Source organism: Lissotriton vulgaris, chromosome 11 (assembly GCF_964263255.1).
Source record: "Lissotriton vulgaris chromosome 11, aLisVul1.2, whole genome shotgun sequence".
Taxonomy (NCBI): Eukaryota; Metazoa; Chordata; class Amphibia; order Caudata; family Salamandridae; genus Lissotriton; species Lissotriton vulgaris.
The window spans coordinates 771,260,963-771,284,878 of NC_141699.1; the positions used below are offsets into that span (position 1 = coordinate 771,260,963).

General features: G+C 41.6%; 1 protein-coding gene across 1 annotated transcript in view; it reads right to left on the minus strand.

Moving 5' to 3' along the window:
- NYAP2 (neuronal tyrosine-phosphorylated phosphoinositide-3-kinase adaptor 2) overlaps positions 1 to 23,916 on the minus strand; it is a 987,564-nt gene that overhangs the window by 853,418 nt on the left and 110,230 nt on the right. Inside the window, exon 2 of the mRNA XM_086944856.1 lies at positions 19,106 to 19,344. Within this exon, the coding sequence (XP_086800982.1) occupies positions 19,106 to 19,311 (206 nt within the window). The 5' untranslated portion in view covers positions 19,312 to 19,344. The remainder of the gene's footprint in view (positions 1 to 19,105; positions 19,345 to 23,916) is intronic.

The following is a 23,916-nucleotide window of genomic DNA, read 5'->3' on the forward strand; positions in this document are numbered from 1 at the left end:
CTTAAAAAAAGCTCTTTCGCATTAGTGACATTTCATTTTTTTAACTTACAGATTGTTAAATTAAAAAAAATGGCACCCACATCATTTCTTAGTACATGGATACATTATGATGAATGCACCTGCAAGTCATCAAGAACACGTACATACAAAGTGAAGCTGTGCTCCATCATTGCAATTTTTTTTTACCCATGGCTGTATAGCAGAAGCAAAAAATTATTTTGGAAATGCTGTCGGCATTAGCAGACAGAACTGGCAACCCAATAGGTTTGTTATTTTGTAAACGGACCGGTGATGGTTTTGTGTGCCATCCATATTTATTTAGCACTATGTATAGTTTCACATTATTGCATCTATCAAAGCTCAGTGGTATGTGCTAAATGTGCTAAACAGGAACATTAACCTCTTGGCTGCTAGTCGTTTTCCCGCTGTGTGCTGGGAATTACCATTTTGCTGGTGTCATGACGAGCTCAGCTCGTCATCAGCACACGACTCCCGTGGGTGATGACGAGCTGAGCTCGTCATCAGCGTCGAAAGGGTTAAGAGAGAAGTACCGGTCCAAGCCACAATGAAGACAATGGTGATTGGGGAGAAATGAATGAATCAGTTTCAATGCCAAACAAAATAACTTCTTCTCCATTTACTATTTGGCCATGAGAATACGTGGGCTGCAGTTTCACAGGTCATGAATAAATAGTAAACTATAAAAAGATAACTCAAACACTATACGATATCAAGAAACAGAACAATCAAATCTACATTACTTGAAAGAGACACTGTGAAAGTTAAACAATGTCAACTGCTTTCTGAACTGGAGACACCCTTTAAGTTTTTCATTTCTATAGGTAATTTAATCCACATTGAAACTGCAATATTCCAGAACTGTGGCTTCTCAAATATCACCACTGTGATCTACACTGTTTAACAGGGGCACTGGGCACTAGGACCCAGCCATTGTGGTTGAGGTTGTCTGCCACTGGTGTCCTGGGGTCCATGGCTTTGCAAACCAGGCTAAGTGCACCGTTTAAGCACTTGACTATCAGGATGGCAAACTGTCACAGACTTCTCAGGGAAATAGTGTGGGGTGGATGAGCTCACAAGTCAGAAATCAACCCAAAGGCACAATAGATGTATCTCCGGCCCTGTGCTTGTCTTTTTGGGGAAGGGTAATTTAATCATACAGCAATACTAAATACCACACAATCCATATGAAGTGTACAGGGTAATACACCTGGTCACAGTTTCCCTACAGGCAATACTTCCTCTACTTTCCCTCTGCACTCCTCCTTATCCAGGCGACCCAATATTGATAGACCGCCAGTTAATTGTGACAGGAGCATGAGTGAGGCAGAGGTGCACATTTTGCTCCCCACAAATTCAAATGTTCCACTGTTCAGTCTTTTCCTTACTTCTGGTGTTGCAGAGAGTGTGTGAAGAGTCCTAAGGCCTCACACTCACCGCTGCATGTTGCAGCAGATGGTTCCTGACTGCAGGAAGAGGCCATCAATCTTTGCACGCTGTTATGGGCTTGGTTGCAGAGGAGGCTGGGTGCAGCCCAACTTTTCGGCATGTGTTGCCTGCCTCTCAGAGTAGTGACCATGGATCGCTCAGCTCCTTCATAGTCCTCAACCGCTAAGACACTCTTCTGCGACAATGCCGACAAACACACAGCGCAGAAGGCAGTCATGGACCAGTGCGGAATAGACGCAGTACGGCATGTGAACCCCAGTTAGGGCAGTGAAAACTCACTCAGCATAGCATCTGCAGCCTGACTCAGGCTGGTGCAGGGTTCACGTATTTCACCAGTTGTTGTTTAACAAGGACCAGTGCAGGTTTCATACAGTAGGCAGTTGCAGCCAGACAAGAGTTCACACATCATGGCAGTTGGAGCCCAACCACAGTCAGTGCAGGGTATATGGCAGTTGTAGCCCAAAACTGGTCAGTGCAGAACACATGAAGCACAATAGTTGCAGCCTGACAAAGGGCTGGTGCAGTTCTCAATGAGAACCGTGAAGTGAGATCATGAGACCCACTGCAGTAAGGATTGCTCCTGGCTGAGCTCTCAGTCCGCTTCCTCTGGATGTTCCCCGAACAGGAACACACTGGCTTCTCCTCCTGGACTCTCTCCTCCTGGACCGGGCCAGACTGGGAACCGAAAGTGGCCCTGGCAAAGAGCTTAGTCAGCCCTGGGGGTGGCGGGTGCTAGTGGAAATTTTTGTGCCGCTTTTGTTACTTTGGGACGATATGGGCCCCCGTTAACAAAAATGGCCCCCAGGTGTCTAAAACCAGCCCACACGCTGGCGGCTTACCGGGGAAACGCCCAGTGCTTGTTACGGCCAGTCTGGCCCTGCTCCTGGACACTCTCATCCTGCAGTGCCACTAGCAAATGGAGTTCCGAGACAGTCAGCGTTGGAAATAAAATGTGTCATTCCCTCCCCAAAATAAACTATTGCTCTCTTATGGAATTCCATACCGTTACAGATGCCTTCACCTGTCCATTTGATACAAATCCCCTTTAGGATTCTAAAGGATAGACATCCCAAGCAGTGGCTAAAACAGCCTCTTGGCCACCCAAAAAAAATGGATTAGCTTCGACTCCCGACTCAATCCTGAAATTTCTTACAGGTTACAAAGGTCAGTAAATGGAAACCCTGGGGAGCTATGAAATAAGGAAGGCATACTGAGGTCTATTTTCTAAAACCTTTTGCACACCCAAGTCATACTTAGATGCACAAAAAATGTAGACACGCCCATGAATGATAGATTCTGAAAGCAAGAGTCAAGATCTGCAGATTTTTCCAGGAAAACCACTACCTATGGAAAATTATTTTTCTGGAAAAACTCACCAAGCATCTAATTTTCCACAGTTAGAAGTGTGGGTGTGGGCGAAGAGATGGAAAATGTGCTTCCCAAAAAGTGTTACTTAGAGCTGGTGCTGCCAAACTGGTGAAATCCCATAAGGATATACATTTCTGGGTGTTCATAAGCAACTAAAAAAACATTTTCCCACGTTAATTGCGCTTCAAAATGTACGCCAACCGGGGGTAAAAGGAAGAGTGTGGGAGGGTGCTACTTGCACACCTAATGACAGGTGCTGTGTGCAAAAGGGATTTCTTAATATGGAAAAAACGTTTTCCACGTAAAGAAAAAAAATTACTACTGCACACGACGCTAGCACTAGGATGATGCTCGGCAGGCGTCCTGCAATACCAGCACTGGGACAGACAAGGTGTATGCCGGGAAAAAATACTACAGTTGCATTTCCCTGGAGAGTTTGTCTGTTATTGTTGCATATTTAAAAAATGAGCAGCTCCGAGCTGTTATTTAAATAAGAAAAGGAAGTTTAAATTTATTTATGCGGATGTTTTGCTATTTATATCCATTTTATCTTTCAAATACACGATTTTAAATTGTGAAAATCGCGTGCTATTACCTTGTCAGTCTTACAAGAGCTATTTACAATCATAATCTTGTTCAATACTAAAATACCGTGTTTATTATATATCCACCAGGGAATATGAAGCGTTAGTTCAGCAACGAAAATAAAAGGAACGTATCCTCCAAACAGCGTTTTTCCGGTGCACGTTTCCTGTAGGTGAAGCTTCAAGCAACCTGTACAGATGAGAAATGATTTAACAACCTGCACACATCAGAAATGATTGATGGTGAGGTATGGTTTGAAGAAGTTAACATGTGAGAAAATGTAGATTAAAAATATAACCACGGTTCCATGTTTAAATAAATCTCTTCTACGGAAAAAGAGGTTAGACTGGAAATACATCAAGGCCCCTTCTCCCTCCCTTTCAAAACACGATTACTGTCGACGCAGATGGGAGAACCCCTTTCTAAAGGCTGAGCATCCTTTTGGGATAGCGTCTGGCTAACCAATCGCTGCAGCCAAGCACGAGGCCGCCCTGCCGAAGGCTCCGCCCCTTCCCCCTGCGTCTGTCTGTTTACTACAAATAATGAACAGAAACAAGGCTGCCTCACTTGGCTTTACTCTTAGAGCTGTGGGGGAGGGGCGAGCTCTGACAGCTGCTCGGTACTACACTTGAAAGAGGAAGGTTGTTTATAGCTGTCGCACAGGAGCGCACGTGAAATTTAAACGAAAATTACGTATCCGTGATTCGATCTCGTATTTGATGTTCCAGCTGCTGTCCGCTTTAAACATGTTTACGAGTTACTTGAATAAAAGGCACCCAAAGAAGATCAAAGCATGTTGGGATATGATGTGACAGCAAGGCGTGTTGGAAGATAAGCTGTAATTCAGTTTACAGGCATGCTGCGGTGCTAAAAATAGACCTAAAAAAAGGATGGCTGACAACCTGCTTAACTCAGATCAAAACCATGATCCGCCATTGATGATATCAGTTTTTGGCTATATATTGTACATTTTTTCATTGCACATATAAAAGTATTTTGTTGGAACAAGTGTTTATCTTTGCTTTCCATTATAATGTCTGCCAGTCATAAGGATATTCTAAGAGCCAAAAATTAGCACAGCATTCGTCTCTCTAAACAGCTGTGGGAGGCCTTATTCACGTTTCCTTCAAGTATATTTCTGGCTAAAAAAAACTTTCTATGACTGTAAGCTCAATCAGAATTGTTATCACTTATACAAAAAAGTTTGTTAGGCATGCTAGGAAGACGCTACAGTGAAAATGTGATCTCAAAGAGCTGCAGAACAGTCCTTTTACTTGAAAAACAGGAGCACATTTATTTTTCAAAGTCAAACGTGAATGTGTGAAGGTGAAGGAATTTGGAACAATGGTATCTGAGTGCGGGTATGCACCTTCTGGTGTCCAAGTCCATAAAACCTTTCCAAAGAAAAGCTAGAGGTGGCGATAGAGGTGGGCGAGCCAACAAATTAATGAGACGCGCTGAGCCAGATCCAAGCCAAGGATCTGGCTTGGATCTTAGACCCTTTGCACGTCGATTCTCGAAAAGGTTTGCTATTTAAATCATACAGCAAACATCACGTAAAATATGAAAAAAATCTCTTAAAAATGCAACATTTTGTATTTCTTTCCCATGTGGAAACGTTGATATTAATAGATCACATAATAGCACTGCTCTGAGAAGTACGTAATTAGCACCTGTTGCATTACACAAGGACACCATTTATTGATACATCTCTTACAGGAGAATCTAACAAAAATTCCAACCGATTAAATGCTTGTCTAAAACAAGTTACTGACTGGATGCCCAACAGTAGTGTAAAACTGAACAGTGATAAAACAGAGGTCCAGGTTGCAGGAAGCAACCCCTCGTGTTGGTAGGGACTTAACCTCTTCGTGCTCATGACGAGCCCAGCTCGTCATGAATCACAATGAAGCTGTGCTCATGATGAGCTGGGCTCATCACAACGGCTCCTCGCTGCCCACGCGTGATTGATTCCCTGCCTGTGCGGGTGAATTAATCAGTGGGCGGGGACATGGCGAGACCAGCTCGTCATGAGCACAGCTCCACTGTGACTCATGACTAGCTGGTCTTGTCACTAGCACCGCGGCGCCGCGCTCCCCCGACCCCGCACCGTGGGGGAATTACCCCCGCAGGGAAGGGGTTAACTGGCCAGACGAGCGTGGTCCACACCCCTTACCCTCTCCCACAGTCAATAGCTTGGAAGTGTGGCTCAAAGATAGGCTTACCATGGAGGTCCAGCTAAGAAATTGTCCATATATTGCAATGGATTACTCCAACCCAGAGGAAACTGTTAAACAGACATTTCCCCCCACTCTGCAGAGTGGTGGTACAGGGATTAATTCATTCACACTTAGATTACGGAGACTCTCTTTACCTAGGGAGTCTGAAATATGTTATGAATCGACTGCAGGTGATACAGAATGCCAAAGCGCAGATTCTTTATAAAATCCCTAGGCATAGATCAGCAGCTACAGCATTGGCAAGCTTGCACTGGCTGCCAAAACAAAAGAGAATCCAGTTTAAAACCCTTTGCCTTGTCCATCGCACCATCAACTAAAGAGAACCCCAGCTCATACAGTGCCAATTATACACTAACAGGCCAAAAAGGACACAGGTCAGAGAGTCATAATCTGTTGCTGGTTCCTAGGATTAACCCCTTGCATGCATCGGACGGCCCCGGCCGTCCGACGTCAAAGGGGGCGTGTGCGGAGGACGGCCAGGGGCCGTCCAAACCCCGCCCACTCATTATTTCCCCAGCACCGCAGTGGAATTTGCGCAGCAGTCAAGGGGTTAAAAGAACAAGATGTGGAGGGAGCTCCTTTGCATACCAGGCCCCTAAGCTGTAGAATGGACCACCCAACACACCTGAGACTGAACACATCAGAAACTAGTTTTAGAAAAAAAACTGAAAACCTATCTATTCTAGCCAAACTTTAGTCATTCAAAGTACTATAGCTGAAGTTGTTGCCAGCGCTGGGAGGACAGTTGGGTAGACATGCGCTATATAAAACTCGGTGAATAGAATAGAATCGTTGATGGGGATGGGGAAATGAAGTGATTTGTGCAATATCACAGGATGTTGAGCTGACTCCAAGACTCAAACTGGTTTCCCGAGGTCCAAAGTCAATCGTTCTGGCCCTGCCACGTCCTGTGTATGGATAGAGAGGCAGGCAGAAGACAGACAGATAAAAGCTCAGCTCGTTATGGGGTTAAGGTTCCAACTGAACCTCGAGCTGAGCCAGAGCCAGGCTTTAGGCCCAAGCCTGGCTCGAGCTTTTAGTGGCTTACTCACTGCTAGGTGGTGATTGTAATTGCTTCAGGAAGAACAATACGTTTTACCAGCACCCCAAAGAGCATTGAATAGGCTACAGAGTTGCTATGGTTAAGCCGTTGTGGGTAACAATGTGGAAAGTCGTAAGACTGTTGGTTACTTAGAGCCCCTGAGGTGGAAACAAATTCCTTGCGACCAAATAACTACTTGGTATTGCATAAGAAGTGATATGGAGCTACCCACAAATGGTGTTCTACAAAAGGACTGCAGCGCTCTTGCCTGTGGAGCTTGGAAGAGCTCCCAGTAAATCATGGGTTTTTTATCTGAAGCTACAGATATGATGTGGTGGCAGCCCATGGTTCTCCTGATCAATACAGTCTTAAACTGATAGGTCCCTAAGATGTGTTTTGGACACAGCCCAAAGTCTTGCTTGGCTACCCAGAGAAGTGGATGCAGCCAGCCATCTGGGCAAAATGGACTCTGAGTCAACTAAAACTAAAACGTGTGACCTTAGGCCCCTCCCTGCTACCCTACATAAGAATGTAGTATACCAAGCTGAAAGTAAGAGTGATAAACAGGATGCCTATCCTATGTTTTTTGGAGGATAATGTGGGTTCTAGGCCATATATCCCACATTACCATTGTTTACATTGTCAGTAGGACACCCTGGAAATAGCGTACAAATTCACTAGCATTCAGGGATATAACAGTGATGGGCTGAATGCATGATACACCATTTTATGCTGGTGTTTTTCTGTCTTAAGTAACTAAGAATTATGGTTCAGTAATGCTTAGTGAACACTAACTCCGGTGAGAAGATTCAGAATTAATTGGAATAATCCATCCCATTAGTGGGGGGATAGGCAATGAGAAAGTATGCTTCCCACAATTACCAACCCTATGTATTTAGAAATCAGGATTCATTATTTACTTAGAGAATGTTCTATAGTTATTACGGGGATAAGGTTGGAGGGCCAATAACACTTATTAAGTTCAAGTTAAAGTTCAAGTTCAAAGATTTGCATAGCGCACTACTCACCCAGAGGGTCTCAAGGCGCTTGGGGGAGGGGTCATGTTACTCATGTTACTCATGTTGGCAATGGAGGAAAGTTTGCTTAACACAATTATGATGTTACTATAATTTTAAACATGTTTTCCTGCAATTTGTAGACTATATAGCCCACAGATTCTTTACAAAATTCACCTAACTCCTTGTAGCTGCTTTGGGGTTGTGGCAAATGCAGCCTGGTAATGCATGTTATGAAACTGCCCTTAATAGAAGGAGGTCTAGGGATCACTGACTTTGTAGCCTAATGTTTTGTCCACTACTTCTATTTGCAGGACAGTGAATAGTGAAATCCACTGCATTGGAGACATTACTTTTAGAAGTCTTAATCAATGGCAGATGGAAGATATATTGCAATGCTCTGGGCTGATACATTTCTAAAGCATGTGTTGAAATGGATATGTAAAGGGAGCGTTTAGTGTAGCGCAGTTCATCGGGAGTAATCTATGTACTAATGACGTTTAGAGTTGCACTAATGACTCTGGATGGAAAGGCTTCTAGGAAGACCCAAGTCAAGGCGAAGTAGGTGGTGCAGCCTCTTGTGTCGACGGGTAGCCCTTCTTTCTATCTTACAGAGGAGGAGATCAGAACATTTGGATAAAGTGATGCTAGGAGCCTTTCTGAAATTCCGAGGAAGTGTAGCATGTGAGCTCAGATGCTCCATTTTGGAAAAGTCAATTTGGCAAAAAAAGAGGGATTAATAGTTCAGCCATGGCAAAAGTTAGGATTGGTGCCCCCAGATAGGCTCCATAAAAGGGGGTACCTTAAACTGAAATCATTGATTTGTTTGTAGCACTAGTACGTTTTTAGAGGATTTGTATAATCAAGGCTGCAAATTGTGGATCGCCCGATAAGTCTTATTAATTGAATGCACCCATGCTCTTCTACTCAAGTGCAAATATATATTAGAGATCTGAATGAGTGTTTACTGCCACTTGAAGCTGGCCTCATACACATCTTATCCCTGCATGCAGACACTTACGATTTATTGATTCTTCATAAGATGTTCTAAACACTTAAATTGCTCACGGAGACCTTATATAAGCAGAGCTTTCACCGTATCAATATCATTGCCATAGCAAGGGGGAGGGTGCGGGGAGGTTGGTCTGCCCCAAGGTGCACGAGTTTTGGGGGCGGCGGCCCCCGCTCTCCCTTGTAGACGTCGTGGGGCAGCGGGCGCACGAATCACCAGCACCACCAACCCCCCACTCTTAGATCCGGCCGCCGTGGGTGGCAAACGCAAGGGCTGCCATGAGCGGCCTAAGGCCTAACTACGCCACTGGTCAATATTATTTTTCATCTTCATTCACACTCTCCCAGGAAGTCACAATAATCTTAGCAGAATAGGCTGTTTTACTGGCCTACTTAGTATCTTTAAAACATGTTGAAATAAAACCACTAGACGTTGTTCGGGTGACAACAGCCCTAGCAGTCATTTACAAATACACTTCAAAGTCTGCAGAAAGACTCCAAAGAAATGGTAGTCTCCAAGGTTCTAAGCATTGTGTAAAAATCTTATTTAAAACTTTTATATGCTGCAGAAAACAATATTTTGTACTGCGTTTAAAGACTAGGGTTCTGCAGAGTAACTAGCAACTGTGCGAAAAGACTGAGCACTCTGTGTTACACATGCCTCCAGGTGGTTGTATTTGTGGTTTGCAGAGCTCAAAAACATTTACGAAATAGCATATGAAATACACAATTTCACATAGATAAATACACTATAGTTCACAAAGCAAGAAGACCTTGATTTTCAAATCACTGGGCATGAAAATTGGAAAAATACTCCTATAAAATTACCTTGACATTTGATACAGATGGCTGACATTTTGGGGACAATCAAATGATCCCATCCTGAAAATCCATGACACAAACTTCCCACAAATAAATGTACAATATACAGAAAATTCAGCATGAGTAAATTATTTGGACATGTTACCAACAATTTTTTTGTGGTTCACCACAGAAAAGTTCTTTGCGACACAGATTATTTGTGAATATGTTTTCTTCACTTGACTTCCTGACTGACTCCAACATTTCACAGGAATAGTTTTGCATGCCTTTCCATGGTGGGAAACTGTCTACAACTACATTCTGAGCACCTCCAAACCTAAGAGCTTGTGGGTGTTCACTGCATTTATAGTGTCACACCCCCTCTAGAACCCTGAGAAATGTCCACACTCCAACTGTCTTTTCATTTACAAATGAGTAAAATGCATCATAGTTGCAGATTTCAGACAGAAGTGCGACAGAAAAGAGGAGAATTGTACCAATTTAGATTCCCACAAATTGTTGTTTCTGCACACCACAGTGAAATGTAGGTGATGTAAAGTAAGAGCGGTGAGGCGGTGGGGCTGGGTTGGGGAGGGATTTGACAGACGAAGACGAGGGAAAATAAATAAATAATGAATTTTCCCTTGTCGTCTGTCGAAATCCCCCCCCCCCCCCACCTGGCCCACTGCCCAACCACTCTTACCTGCATGGGACACAGCTGTGTAAAGGTTCTGTGAATCATTCTCTGTGTTTAAAACTGGGACCTAAATCTGTTTTGTAGTTTCATTCTTTCCATCCTACAAAATAACTGCCATTAGAGCTGTATCATTAATAATAGATTCAGCAGTCTTGCATCACTTTCCAATTAATCATTGATTACAAAGCATATGGTTTGAATCACGCTGGCATTTTGGATTATGAAATGTGTTACACAGTCAGAAACATTTTCTCATCAAGCCCTACCCATAGAGTTAGGCTTTATGATAAGCAGTCACCATATATGCATCCACTATATGCCATCTGAATATAAAGTTTTCCTGTGCATGTATAAATTATACACTGTAATGCTAATTTTCAGGTTTATTTTCGGTCGTGGAGGAGAAAATATAGCAATACACCTAAACGTACCTAATAACTGAATCGTTTAATTTACCAGCTCATAAAATACTTACGGCCAGATTCATCAAGGTTAATTGCGCTTGCAAAGGGCTAGATTCTGAGAATCTGGCCCTTTGCGAGTGCAATTTTTTTGCATTTTTGGATTCATCATCCCAAATGCAAAATTCGCTATTAAAGAATTCGCACATTTGTGAGGAATTGCATTTAAGGAATCTCTATTTGAGATTCCTTAAATGCAATTCATGAACCATTTTAAAATTGCGAAATCGCAATTTTGGGCCGCTATTTACCGCGAGATCAAACCTCGTGGTAAATAGCGAAACCTTAGAAAAATGCATTTACATGTATTTTTCTAAGTTGTATGTTTCACACACACATGTCCTTTGGACATGTGTGTGCGCAACACCAATGTAGATTACATTTCAGGGGTGCTACAGGGTGTCCTTTGGACACCCCTGGCACCCTTGAAATCACTTCCTTATTTGCGATTAGCTAATTGCTAATCGCAAATAAGGAATGACTCCCCATTCATTCCTATGGGCCTTTAGGCCCATAGGAATGAATGTGGAGTCATTCCTTATTTGCGATTAGCAATTAGCTAATCGCAAATAAGGAATCAGTGGGAATCGCAAATTCAATTGCGATTCCTACATGAATCCCATTTTGCGAGTACTTAATAGCGAATCCTTAAAATTTGCTATTAAGGACTCGCAATTCCTTACCTTGATGAATCTGGCAGTTTGTCATTAATATAAATGGGGTGACCCAGAAAAACGTCAAAGGACCTGGGTATCAATTGGTACAGAAAACAATAGGTCCTAGACAATATTATTAAATGTTAGAATCAATGTTGATAATGTTTCTATTCATAAACAATGAAATCCTGAAATGGAAAAGAAGAAGAACACAGCCAAAATACATTCTTTGTTCAATGAAACAGTACCCACTGGTATAGTTATGCCGCAAAAACATTAATTAATTCGTAGGCAATTATCCATAGTTGAATTCAAAATATACAATGTTCTTAAAATAGAGGGCTTTACTACCAAGAGGTGAAAAGAAAAGTGAAGAGTCGGTGCTCACGTGAAAGAAGAGAATCAGAAAAAAATGAAAAGCAATATTTTATACAATGTATAGTATCTGCCAAGGCCAAAATCCTTAAGTTAGCAGGCCTGCCCCTAATGTCATTCAAGTCTTACTGGCAGATGCATCAAAGTTATGTTTTGCGAGTCCTTAATAGCGAATTTTAAGGAATCGCTATTAAAGACTCGCAAAACGGGATGCATGTAGGAATCGCAATGTTATTAGCGATTCCTACAGATTCCTTATTTGTGATTCGGTAATAGCTATCGCTAATAAGGAATGGCTTTCCCCTTCATTCCTATGGGCCTAAAGGCCCAATGGGAAAGCCATTCCTTATTAGCGATTAGCTATTACCGAATCGCTAATGTTCCGCTATTTCAAGGGTGCCAGGGTGTCCAAAGGACACCCTTTTGCACCCCTGAAATGGACCTCTGCACAAATGTTACACACACACATGCCCTAAGGGCATGTGTGTGCGCAACATGTAACTTTGAAAAATGCAGAAAAGTGCATTTTTCAAAGTTTTAGCAAATTACCACGGAGTTCAACTTCATGGTAATTTGCTCCCCCTATTAGCGAAATCGCTATTTTTCTGGGTTTCATGCATTGCATTTAAGGAATCTCATTTTGGGATTCCTTAAATGCAAGAGCAATTTAAGGAATCGCTATTTAGAGATTCCTTAAATTGTGATTTCTGCATTTGGGATGATGAATCCCAAATGCAAAAATACCGGGAGAAAACGGCCAGATTCTGAGAATCTGCCCATTTGCTCCAGGTATTTTCTTTGATGCATCTGCCTGTTAGTTGTTACTTTTCTTAGTCAAAGCACAGTGATACTTCATCTGTGACCGGGGTAGGGGGATGGGGTACATAGAGTACATGCACAATGGGGTGAATTCGTCGACATTTCGACCCAGACGCAAAAGGGTAATTAATCTTCTCAGCTACGGGTCTTCCTCAGGACAGGGATAAAGGGAACCTACGTTCAAAGAAGTGGAGACCCCAGCGATAGGGTGGGCAACCCGTCAATGGTGTGCCAAGAACACAATGTCAGTGTCTGTAAAATCTGGGGGTCTCTAGTTGGTCTCTAGTTGGCAATAGTATTCAACTTTGTCCAAATAGGGACCCTTACTTCTAAGTCAGGATAAGGGGATTACACTCCTTAATAACCCCTGCTCGCCCCCTTGGTAGCTTGGCAGGAGCAGACAGGCTTATCTCAGAGGCAGTGTGTTAAGCATTTGTGAATATACACAGTAATACAGTGAGAACACTACAGATGGACACAACACAGGTTTTATAAAAATAAGTATTCTTTATATAGACTTAACACAAGACCACAAACAACAAAAATCCACGATACTACACTTAAGATTGCTTAAAAAATGATTAAAGTTGCTTTGTTCAAGTTGATAAATGCGACAAAGTTCTCAACAAGTACCTGGATACGCAACTCAAAGTAAACAAAAGGCTCGCAAAAGGGGAGATGCGTCAGTTCCGTGATCCGGGGAAGATGATGCTTTATGTCTCAATGCTTGCACAGAGTAGGGGATGCGTCGTGATCCTTACCGGGGCGGAGGTGATGTGTAGATTCTCGGCCTGCTGCCCCGCTGCAGTGCGTAAGATGGCGCCTTGATGCGATGATCCGGTTGCGATGCGAGAAGATGGCGCTCTTGGCGCGGCGATGCGATGACGATGCGATGATGATGCGATGAAGATGTGTAGATGCCATGGCAGCCTTGCGACGACTCTGTACTTTGGAGCCGCGACAGGCCCTGTGACACGCTTCTCCGATGATGCTATGGCAACTCTCACGATGGCGCCTTCTCCAGTGATGCGACAACAGGCAGCTTCGATGAACACACGCTTCCAGGGAGATGCGGCGAAGGTTCGCTTCTTCGGCGATGCAACAATTTCAGCTGCGGCGGCGGCACGCTTCCTCACGATGCGTCACGCTTGCAGCTCCCAGCGACACGCAAATGCCTGGAGTCAGAATTCCCAGCAAGGAAATTCAGAGGGGAGCTGGAGATGAAGTCATTTGTCCCTGAGACTTCAGCAGGAGGCAAGCACAGTTCAAACCTTGGTGAATATTCTGTAAATGATGAAAGTCCTTAAAAGTTCCTTCTCCTTTCCTTGGCAATGAAGCAACCACTGCAGGCCAACCCAGCAAAGAGCACACTGGCAGAGGGGCAGTAAAACTCCTGCAGCTTCCTTGGTTCTTTTCCTTGGCAAAAGGTTTCTTGTTCCAGAAGTGATCTAACTTCTTGGGGTCAGGGTCCCAATATTTAAACCCCAAAATCCTTTGTTCTCTGAAGGCAGAGAGGCCTCTGCCTAGTTCAAACCAGTTCCTGAGCACTTTATTTACATGACTCTCTTCTTCCTTTAACTGTGCAGAGCAGAGACATCAGCCGCCCCACAGCAGGTGGATGAAAAACAACAAGGGTTTGGCTAAAACGCAGCAAGGCCGCGCCACAATAATAATCAACAGAGCAATTTGCCAGTACTGCGCAACAGCAGGTGGAGCCAGCACAGGGGAGGGAAGATACAGCTCGGAAACGATGCCTCACTTGCTTCAGTGACGCCTCACCTCCGTTGTGCAAAGCACCATCCCAAGCACTGACGTGCCAATGACCTGCACCAACAGTAAGAAACCAATGCAGCACCAGCCTCAGCAACACCTCACCTCCCCAGCACCTAAGTACGACTCCATAGCTGGCAAGTGCTCTATCGCGGTTGGCCTCAAACTTTGAGATTCGACTTCGTCAAGCACATCGTTATAGCCACAGCCAGAGCTATTTGGTTTCTAAGCACTATAATTGCATTTAATCTTTAAACTTCATAACTCAACTTGTGTATGTTGGGTTTGTATTGTTTCGGTTTTGTTTCACTCAGATAAATATTGGCTATTTTCTAAACTGGCGTGGAGTACTTTTGTGGTGTTTTCACTGTGTTACTGTGTGTGTGTGCACAAATACATTACACATTGCCTCTTTAGGTTGCCCTGCCTGCTCTGAGCCAAATTACCAAAGGGTGAACACAGGTAAACCTAGTGTGTACTACACTTACCCTGACTAGGAGTGTGGTTCCTACTTGGACAGGGTGCAAACCACTGCCAACTAGAGATCCCATTTCTAACAGTTACATTAGTGTAAACATATTCAAATTAAACCATTACACATATAGCAAAAAATGAATATCACAATACACTGTGTGCTCCTTTATTACATTAAAAGCTCACAGTTCCTTTGTGAGATGACTGATGGATAGAAGCAGCCCACTGCTCTATAGATCAGTCATGGGCATGGCAGAGGTAGAGTTGTAAACACATGGCCTCGAGAACAAGGTTGTATTGCATTTGTATCAACAATTCATTTTGCATTGTTTATCTTCAGAAATTCTAACATTGCAAAAAAAAAGAATAGCATTTGTGGATTGTACTTTGTTGAAAAATGATTGTATCACACCTGTAGGCAGCTTATGTTGCAGAAGCACAACTGGTCAGAATACAGAGTGAGCCCTGAAATGTTTAGAGGCAGTCACAATTTCAGGAAATGTTGCAATGTTTTCTGAAAGGTTTAAATCATGAATACATGTTTTACATTTGTTTTGTGTGGTGGCAGTAAGTGCTTTTGAACATTTTGGACTTCACATAAAATATCAACCATATTTACATTAAATTTCCATTGATTTTGTGACAGCTATAAATGCACTAATATCCTGAATTATTGTACATGAAACAATCTGCCTTTCAATATCAGCTTATGTAGATGATATAAAACACACAGAACAAAGCTTTACAAAATAACTCTACACAATAGATATACGTTTCAGTGTTCATTTGACCTTGATGGGTAAGAAGACACATGGTACTGGGGCCATTATTGAAAGGGCAGTTTCCAGATTATACATAGAACTTAATGTTCTCCCCTGTAGCCACAAAAACACACAAGAGCCTGAGTTAGGTTGTTCTTGCATGATAATAGAAAATCTCCTAATTTCAGAGGAAAATTAAGCAAGTACTACTTCTTCCACAAGTCATAAGATTTAACATTACAATCTTCTCCCAAGCCAAGCCCTTAGGGCCAGATGTAGGTAAAATACATTTACCGATTCTTAATGACTGAAAATGACCGAATTTTACCGATTCGGTAATTAAGAATCGGTAAATCTGAGGGGTGGATATGTAGGTATTCCAGATGTGCTGGAATAACCAATCGGAAAAAATCGGTATTTACCGATTCGGTAAATACCGAATCGGTAATGCCCATTCATTCCTATGGGCTTTGAAGCCCATGGGAATGAATGGGCATTACCGATTCGGTATTTACCGAATCGGTAAATACCGATTTTCACAAGGGTGCAGGGGGTGTCACTTTGACACCCTCTGGCACCCCCAAAACAGACTCGGGTGCCATGTGGCCTAAGGGCAGGTCTGTCTGTCACATGGCATAGGTGTGCATGCACACATGTGCATGCACACCGGAATCGGTATTTTACCATCAAATTGGATTTGATGGTAAAATACCGATTCGGTAAGGCCTCTGGGACTCAGAAGAGTCCCACCTACATCTGGGTGCCTCAGATTCGGTAAATTTACCGAATTTTTATTTTACCGATTTGGTAAAATTACCAATTCGGTAATTTTACTGAATCGGTAAAAAAATGCCCCCTACATACCTGTCACCCATTTACCGATCGGTAACGGCCAAAATCGGACGTTACCGGTTGGTAAATGGCCTTAAACGGCCACCTACATCTGGCCCTTAGTCTTTTCTAAAATTCTTCTCGAGGTATGATCAGTGTGTTGAGGGAAAATTAGCCTTTTTTATATCAGTTTACCCCTACTATACTGACCTGTCATAAAAATGAATATCATCTACAGATAATCTGGCATGGGCATTATGTGATGTTGACTTCATGATTTGGACAATCCAGCAACTCTGAAAAGCTTGTTCTTTGCAACCTAACAATATGGTGAAAACCTGATGCTATTTGAGTTCACAGCTTGCAAAATGTGCGACTATCCCCAGCAACCTTTGACTTACGCATTCAAACTTGCCTATCAAACACTCCTTGTGCACTTCACTCCTTATTAACTGCATTTTCCCCAATTTCAAATGAAGGCATGAATAAACATGCATTAGAATGTAAAGTGGTTAACCTGCTTGCAGAGCCCTGTCGAGAAGTGCTCTGAAGCAGTTAATTCCTGTTTTTAATACAAATTTCACATCAATTAATGTGTTCTCCCATTTTCTTTACCAACATTATGTCTCTTCTGAAGAAATCAGTGGATGACACATAGGCCTTGGCTAACTACGGATGATCCTCAACTAGCTTAACTTTACCAGTAAGGTTCTGGTAATGAAGTTTCTGCAAGAACATCCAGATTTCCGTGAAATGATGAAAACCCTGCCAGAACACCAAACTGGATTCATGTAGATAAGGTGTACTGGACCTACTCTACAAACTGTAGATGAGAAGAGCTCTTACTAGCCTTGGATGAAACAAATTAATTCAATTTACCGTCGGGAACAGATGATGATTATGTGATGCTTGAACTCATGGATATCAACCTCAAAGGGCCCGCAAAAAACTCATCAACTATGAAGGTTTAGAAACCAGGTAGCAAGAATATGATCACATTTGTAAATACATGACCATATAAAACCATAGTGAAAGTGCTACATTAGCTTCCAGTAGACACTCAAATCAAGTTCAAAGTTCTAACCAAAATACATGAAGCCCCTTAGGACAAAGGCCCAACATACTTGCAGAAACAATCAGTGCTTGTTAAACCCAACATAAGGTGCATCCACTCTGATGCTAATCCACTACTTCCGAGACACTGCATCATAATTACCGAATAGGGTAACAAGGTAAGGATGGTTAGTTTTGAGGAAAATTACGTTAAGGGTTTAAGATTAATTTAACTTAATTCAATTTTTGAGTTAGTTTAGGGGTACTTAATTTATGCGTTTACCATATTTGAGCATAACCTGACATCTGGTGCTTGATTTACAGTTTAAAAAAATGAAGAATTCTACATCAGTCGGATCAAAAGTTACTAAATATATATCACACATGGTGACATGCAGTAGCAGACCATTTTCAAATGTTAACTGGTCAACATGTAGTTGGTAATTGCTGTATTTAGGTATCAATGTTGTACTTATGAGGTGAAACTTAGGCCGAGACAGTCGAATTGTAAAATAAAATGATAAAATATGTTGTTACCCGTAAGTGCTGGCTCGAAAAAGAAATTAATCTGTTTAACGAAGACCATCTATAAGTGTTTATGGCTTTACTACTTCTTGAATATGCGACACTTATATAGTTTCCCAACTATGGTAAAGGGATGGGCCCTTATACACTTTGTATGCACCCAACTCGATCTCTTGTTGCAAAAGAGCCTGGCAATTAGTGCCAAGAGCTGCCATCCAGCAAACTGCATGCAAAAAAAAATTGTATTTCCAGGAAAAGTCAGTCGATTAATAGCATTTCTTGCATTAAGCTGCGTTCCTCTCGGCAATACCATGCCACACAATTTTATATTAAACTGTTTTTTAATTTGTTTTTCAAGTTGCTCTGCGTCTCAACGAGATGTCACTGACAATTAACATCTTGTATTCCAATTAATCAGCTTTCATGTACTCAACCTTAACATTAATTTCTGCAGTTAATGAAAGAAAGATCATTACTGGCTATCTTAACAGTGCACTAACTGGGTGTAGCACAATTATCCAAGTGCTCAGACAGCTATGACCTTTAAATCAAGAAGCAACATGTCTCCGTTTAACCACAGAACCACCTTTCCAAAGACCTCTTTCAGGCAAACACCATCAAAGATCTTCACCTTGAACAAAGCGTTTGATGAAGATCAGTACTGTCAAATACCGAGAAAGCAACGCTTTTCTACAGAGCAAGAAATATAGTATGAACCCAAAGTGACGCCTTTGATAAAGATATACAATAAATGCCAACATAATGAAAATTAATTCTAACTATTTCTGAAGACAGCCATTTAATATGCTGATTTCGTTTTGGGCTGGCCTCAGAAAATGCAACATCCTTTGAGATTATTTCTTACTAGAGTAGTCCACGGAGAGACAGTGTGAAGAAGTACAACAGTCCCATCAGTGTACCATATCCCTTTATTGATTGATAATCTTCTCATACACAGAAACGTCCTATCAACAGGGCACCCCAAGAGCAACTGACCATTAAAGTTCTAATCAACAGAGTCTACAAGATGGACAATCCAGAACACATAAGAGTTCTTCAGTAAATGAAAACAAGCTGAGGGCCTGTTAGCAACAGGCTAGATTATAATTACACAGCTTGCTTTTTCTTCCTGTTTTTTTTCTTGTGCACTTACCGTTTGATCACGTCTTCTTGTTTGCGGCGTTTTTCGTTCTTCTCTTTCAGGTAGGCTAGGTTTGTTTCGTTTCTCATCCTGTCGTTCTCGCGAGCAATATCCGAGGCGTTCTGTATGACGAGTCCATCGTACGCCTTCATGCCCATGTCCTCGATGTACTGCAGGAACGTCCCCAGTGCATCCTCGTCCTGATTGGACCCCATCATTATGCGGGAGATGGCAAAGAAAGTAGAGTATTCCTGCAGGTTTAGAATGACACAATTTCTTCATTAATGTACGACAAAGCTGTCATGTTTGCTTCCACTTTCCCTAAAAAACATGTCCCTTGTCATTTGTGAACTTTATGCTTTATCATCCCTACTTACCTATTTTGAGGAATGAATATTTCTTTCTAAAATAACATTTTAATCCATTATTATTTAGCAGAGATATCCACATTTCTTTACATAAAATGGAATGCGGAGGCTTGTATGTTATGTTAAATCTTTGGAATAATGTGATTTGTTTCTAGAATACCCTTATCCAAGATACTCTTTTTCATTGTGAACCCCAAAAACGTTATAAAAAATAAAGAGGTTAGTGAAAATATTTTGCCATTTATGATGATTGTTTCACAACTAAGGGCTCTATTCATAAAAATATTTTGGGCTGTAAACGTATATGTAGGACGAACATACTTCAGTTTACATCTGCCAGTCAAGCACAAAAGGATTCCTGGCAGGAGTAAATGCATTTTTTACTGCAGAGTTCTCCACCACAAGTGCAGAGAAATTCACAGTAGTGACCCCTTCCTGAGTGGTGAGAAGAGGGCTTTCCAAGATGTTGGTTGCCTGAGAAGTTTGGGAATGTTCACAAACCAATACTTGGCCACAGGGCAGGTCCTAAAACTTCTGGGCCTGGGCAAAAGGGAAGATGTGAGGCCACTCTAATTTGCATGTAAAATCACAAGAAGTGACATCACAGAAAGTGACATCGCAGGACTATCAATCTTAATTGGCATCACTGAAGAGACCTAAGGTGGATAACAGTAACATGGACAAAAAGATAAATATACGAATGAAACAAGTCCATATATTTTAGAACCGTATTAAATAGATTACATTTGTCACATGGGATGGAAAAGCTAGGGGGGAGGTCTCACAAAGATGGATGTTTTTTAATCCATGTTAACTGATGTTTCCAGATGAGTGCATGATAAATAAATCCAGTTCTGTCTCATAAAGGGGAGAGATCCTGTTGAGGTAATGAGGAGGGGATCATTCAAAATGTAAAATTAAACAAGAGAAAATCGCTCACACCATGGATATAATTGCAAATTTCAAAAGGCTCAGTTATCTTTCTGTGTCATTATTGTGCAACCTTAGGATGACATTAATACTTAGTCATTTGTTTTAACATGAATCCTCTCACCAGTACCCCACATGCACATGTTAAGACTCGTAGGGCAATCTTTTTTGTGTGTGGGCTCTATACTCACAAGAATTATGTAAAAACACAACACATATAATACAAAAATACAAGACACCATTGCAAACAAATAAAGATTGCACATGAATAAATAAGGACTTAGTACAACCAAGACCACTATTAAATCATACATTGACTTGAAAGTATGCTGCAGATTCAAGGGGTTTTCAAATCAACTTTTTTGATTTGATGTTAGAACTGTAGGAAGTGGTAGTGGCCGGCTTTAGCACTGGTAGAGCTCTGTGCAACAATGTTTCTTAGTGCCTCCCAATGACTCACTCTGCCACTACCACCCTTTAACAGTGTCCCTCAAGTCTCCATAACCACATTCTCATTCAGATGCATTTAATTTAATTTGCAGTGCCACTGATACCAGTGTAGGGTGGCAGAGCACTCTATATCCCACACATTACACAGAGACAATTGACCTCATATGTTTAAATCGCTGTATAGGAAATGTTACATAAGACAAAGGACTACAAGGTGTAGGAGTCACATGACAATTATGCTAATAGGCAGTGTAGTTTAATAGTGATTGGTCTGGAGAAACACAAACTCTGAATTTAGAGTGTAATACCATGGTTGGGGGTTCTCTCTAATAACCAGAATTAATTTCTATCCAAATGAACCCTTTTTTGCAACATTAGGATAAACAAAGACTGGGGAAAAACATAATACTCTAATTTATATCTTGCAGTTTACATGCAGCTCTAAGGTGATAGTTAATAGCTCACTGTTATATGTTAGGATTTTGACTTATAAACTGCAAGTAACAAAAGGATCTCATTGACAAAAGCAGTAAGGCACTGACCTATTTACATTATGTGCATTTTGTGATCTGCATGCTACCAGGCTGAGATACACGCCGAGCAGTTGGAGACTCTGGCCCGTTTCCCTAAACTGATGTGGGTTTATACTCCCTGCGGTTGCCGGTGATTGGATCACAGGCTTGAGATTATAATGAAATCTGAATAAGCATAGGTGTGCACAATATAGGAATTTCTTCCTGGCTTGAGTGACATTTCCTAATATATCCGCAGTATTGGACGACCATATCCCAAATTGGTTTTTGTAATTGGATAATATTCCTTTGGATAATTTAAATGAAACTTTGTTGCCCTTTGTCCTGATGAGGCCTAATACTGTTTGAAAGGCCGAAACGCGTCGACAGTTATTATTATTAATTTCGACACCTGCTTTGATTTGGAGATTGTGTGGATATATTCCCTAGGAGCATCATTTGGTTTTGAAGCTACAAAAAACTTGTTTAGTTTCTTATGCTCCTTGCTATTTTGGTGTTCGAAAAGGAAATCAGGCTAAGAAAAGACATTGCCATTTTTCCTTGTAAAAAATAACATTGTGCTTCTCACACAACCCTTGGATTTAGGGTCCACAACAATAGGACATTTGGACCGCTTGGATCTAGAATAAAATATTTGGTTTTTGGATTCAAACACGTCATTCCTCACAAGATTGAATATTGTGTTGTTGACTGATTTGTATTAATAATGCATAAAATGAAAAAGGAACCTTTTAAAAAAAAATAATTGACAAATCGAATTTTTGTTTTGTTGTGTTTTTTCCTTATTTAATATATATATATATTTTTTTGCAATTGCTGATAGTAACCATTGGACGAACATTAATTAGATGATAGATATATATCATACAATTTATAGTGTGACGAGATAGATAATTAATAGTTTTTGTCCTCATAATTAAGTTTCTTGAAGAAATCACCTTGGCATCACTTTTTCGTAATTTACTTATTTTACCCAGATGCCGTTTGGTTTACCGGGTACCCCCTGTTATTAATAATGAACCAGTTTCTTTGCAGCAGGCACATTAACCCTCTGCGCTACCTTTTATTTGAGTCAAAGCTTCTAGTTGAAAAAGTTCTATCACTCTCTAGGAGGAACATTAATCATCACATTTTTATTGTTGCTGAAAATTGCTGGAATCCAGGAAGGAATTAGCAAGTGCTTTTAAAAACATAATATACTTGCAAACATGATGCCTCCACCCGAAGTCATGGCTCGGTGTGATCTTACTTGTCGCACTACCCTAGAGCATCCTTGCGCAAGGGTCCTGTGACCTCAGAGACAGAGCCACCGTTGCTCTAAGGTTTGCTACTTTGTAGGCCTGCCCGCAAGACTGGGGGTGAGCTTCAGTATGGATTGTGGTGGACAGGACTTCAAGGTTAACCCACACTTGCCACTGCTAGGGTCCACCTGCTGCTGCTAAGATTCCAGGGCTTTTAAGGGCTAACAGGGCCTTCTAAGGTCTAGCACGGGAATATGCTCCCTCAGGAGAGTGGTCTGGGGTTTGGTCATGAATGCTGAACCTGGTTCCCTAGTCCCAAATTTGTCAGCTCTGACGATAGTGTCACATCCTACTGAGAGAAAGTCTCACTGCTTTTAACTACAACCCAAATGTGCCCCACTATAAACACCTGGATGCGACTCAGTCCAAATTATGCACTAGTCAACAGTAATATACTGCATACATAAAAGAAAGTAACAACATCATGGATAAAGCTAAAACCCACGAGAATGCAATATTAAGTAAAGCATGTGAAATGTAAGGACAACATGATTACCTTAACGCTTTTGCACTCATTATTCAGAAATCAGTGTGTGCTTTTGCCTGAAAAGTTAAGGACATTACTACAGGGCCCAGAAGGGCCTCATTTCAATGTCCATTACTTATATCCTTACAAAACGTAAGCAGTATGGTTTAAAAAGACCACATTTGTGAACACAGAGCCACGGTACGCATTTTATTTTCCAATCCACCCATTAACCAGGTATTGCAGTACTCCAGGATTGGTGCACTTCCCCACCCAGCGAGAACAATGTTGTTCAAAGAGAGACGAGAAAACAAAAGTAGTGCTTCACTGGCAAACTCTGTAAAGTGGCGCTAATGTGTTTTGTGTGTGAATAAAATCAATCTGGCCACTTTGCGACCCACTCTGTCTTGCTTTATTTAGTTATTTTTCATATTGTGAACGTTTTATTTCTCTATGTTTGGAGGCTGCACTTTGGAATAGAAAAATGTCCAAAAAAGACATTTTCAGCAAAAGTGTTTTTCTTTTTTGGATCCATTTCATGGAGGAACAAATACATGAAAGGAGAGAAAAGAGGAAGTAATGGCTACAAGGCCCAGGTAAAGGGGCCCCCACACCTGGACCTTACAGCTTGCTCCAGTGCTTCAAGGCCCAGGGAAGTGGGACCCCTCCCCTGGGCCTCAAAGCAGAAATGAGGCATTTAGCAAAACACTGCCCTACCATCTGCAGTTCTAGATTCATTTTAAATGCACATTCACATCCAAAAACTCTATGCTAT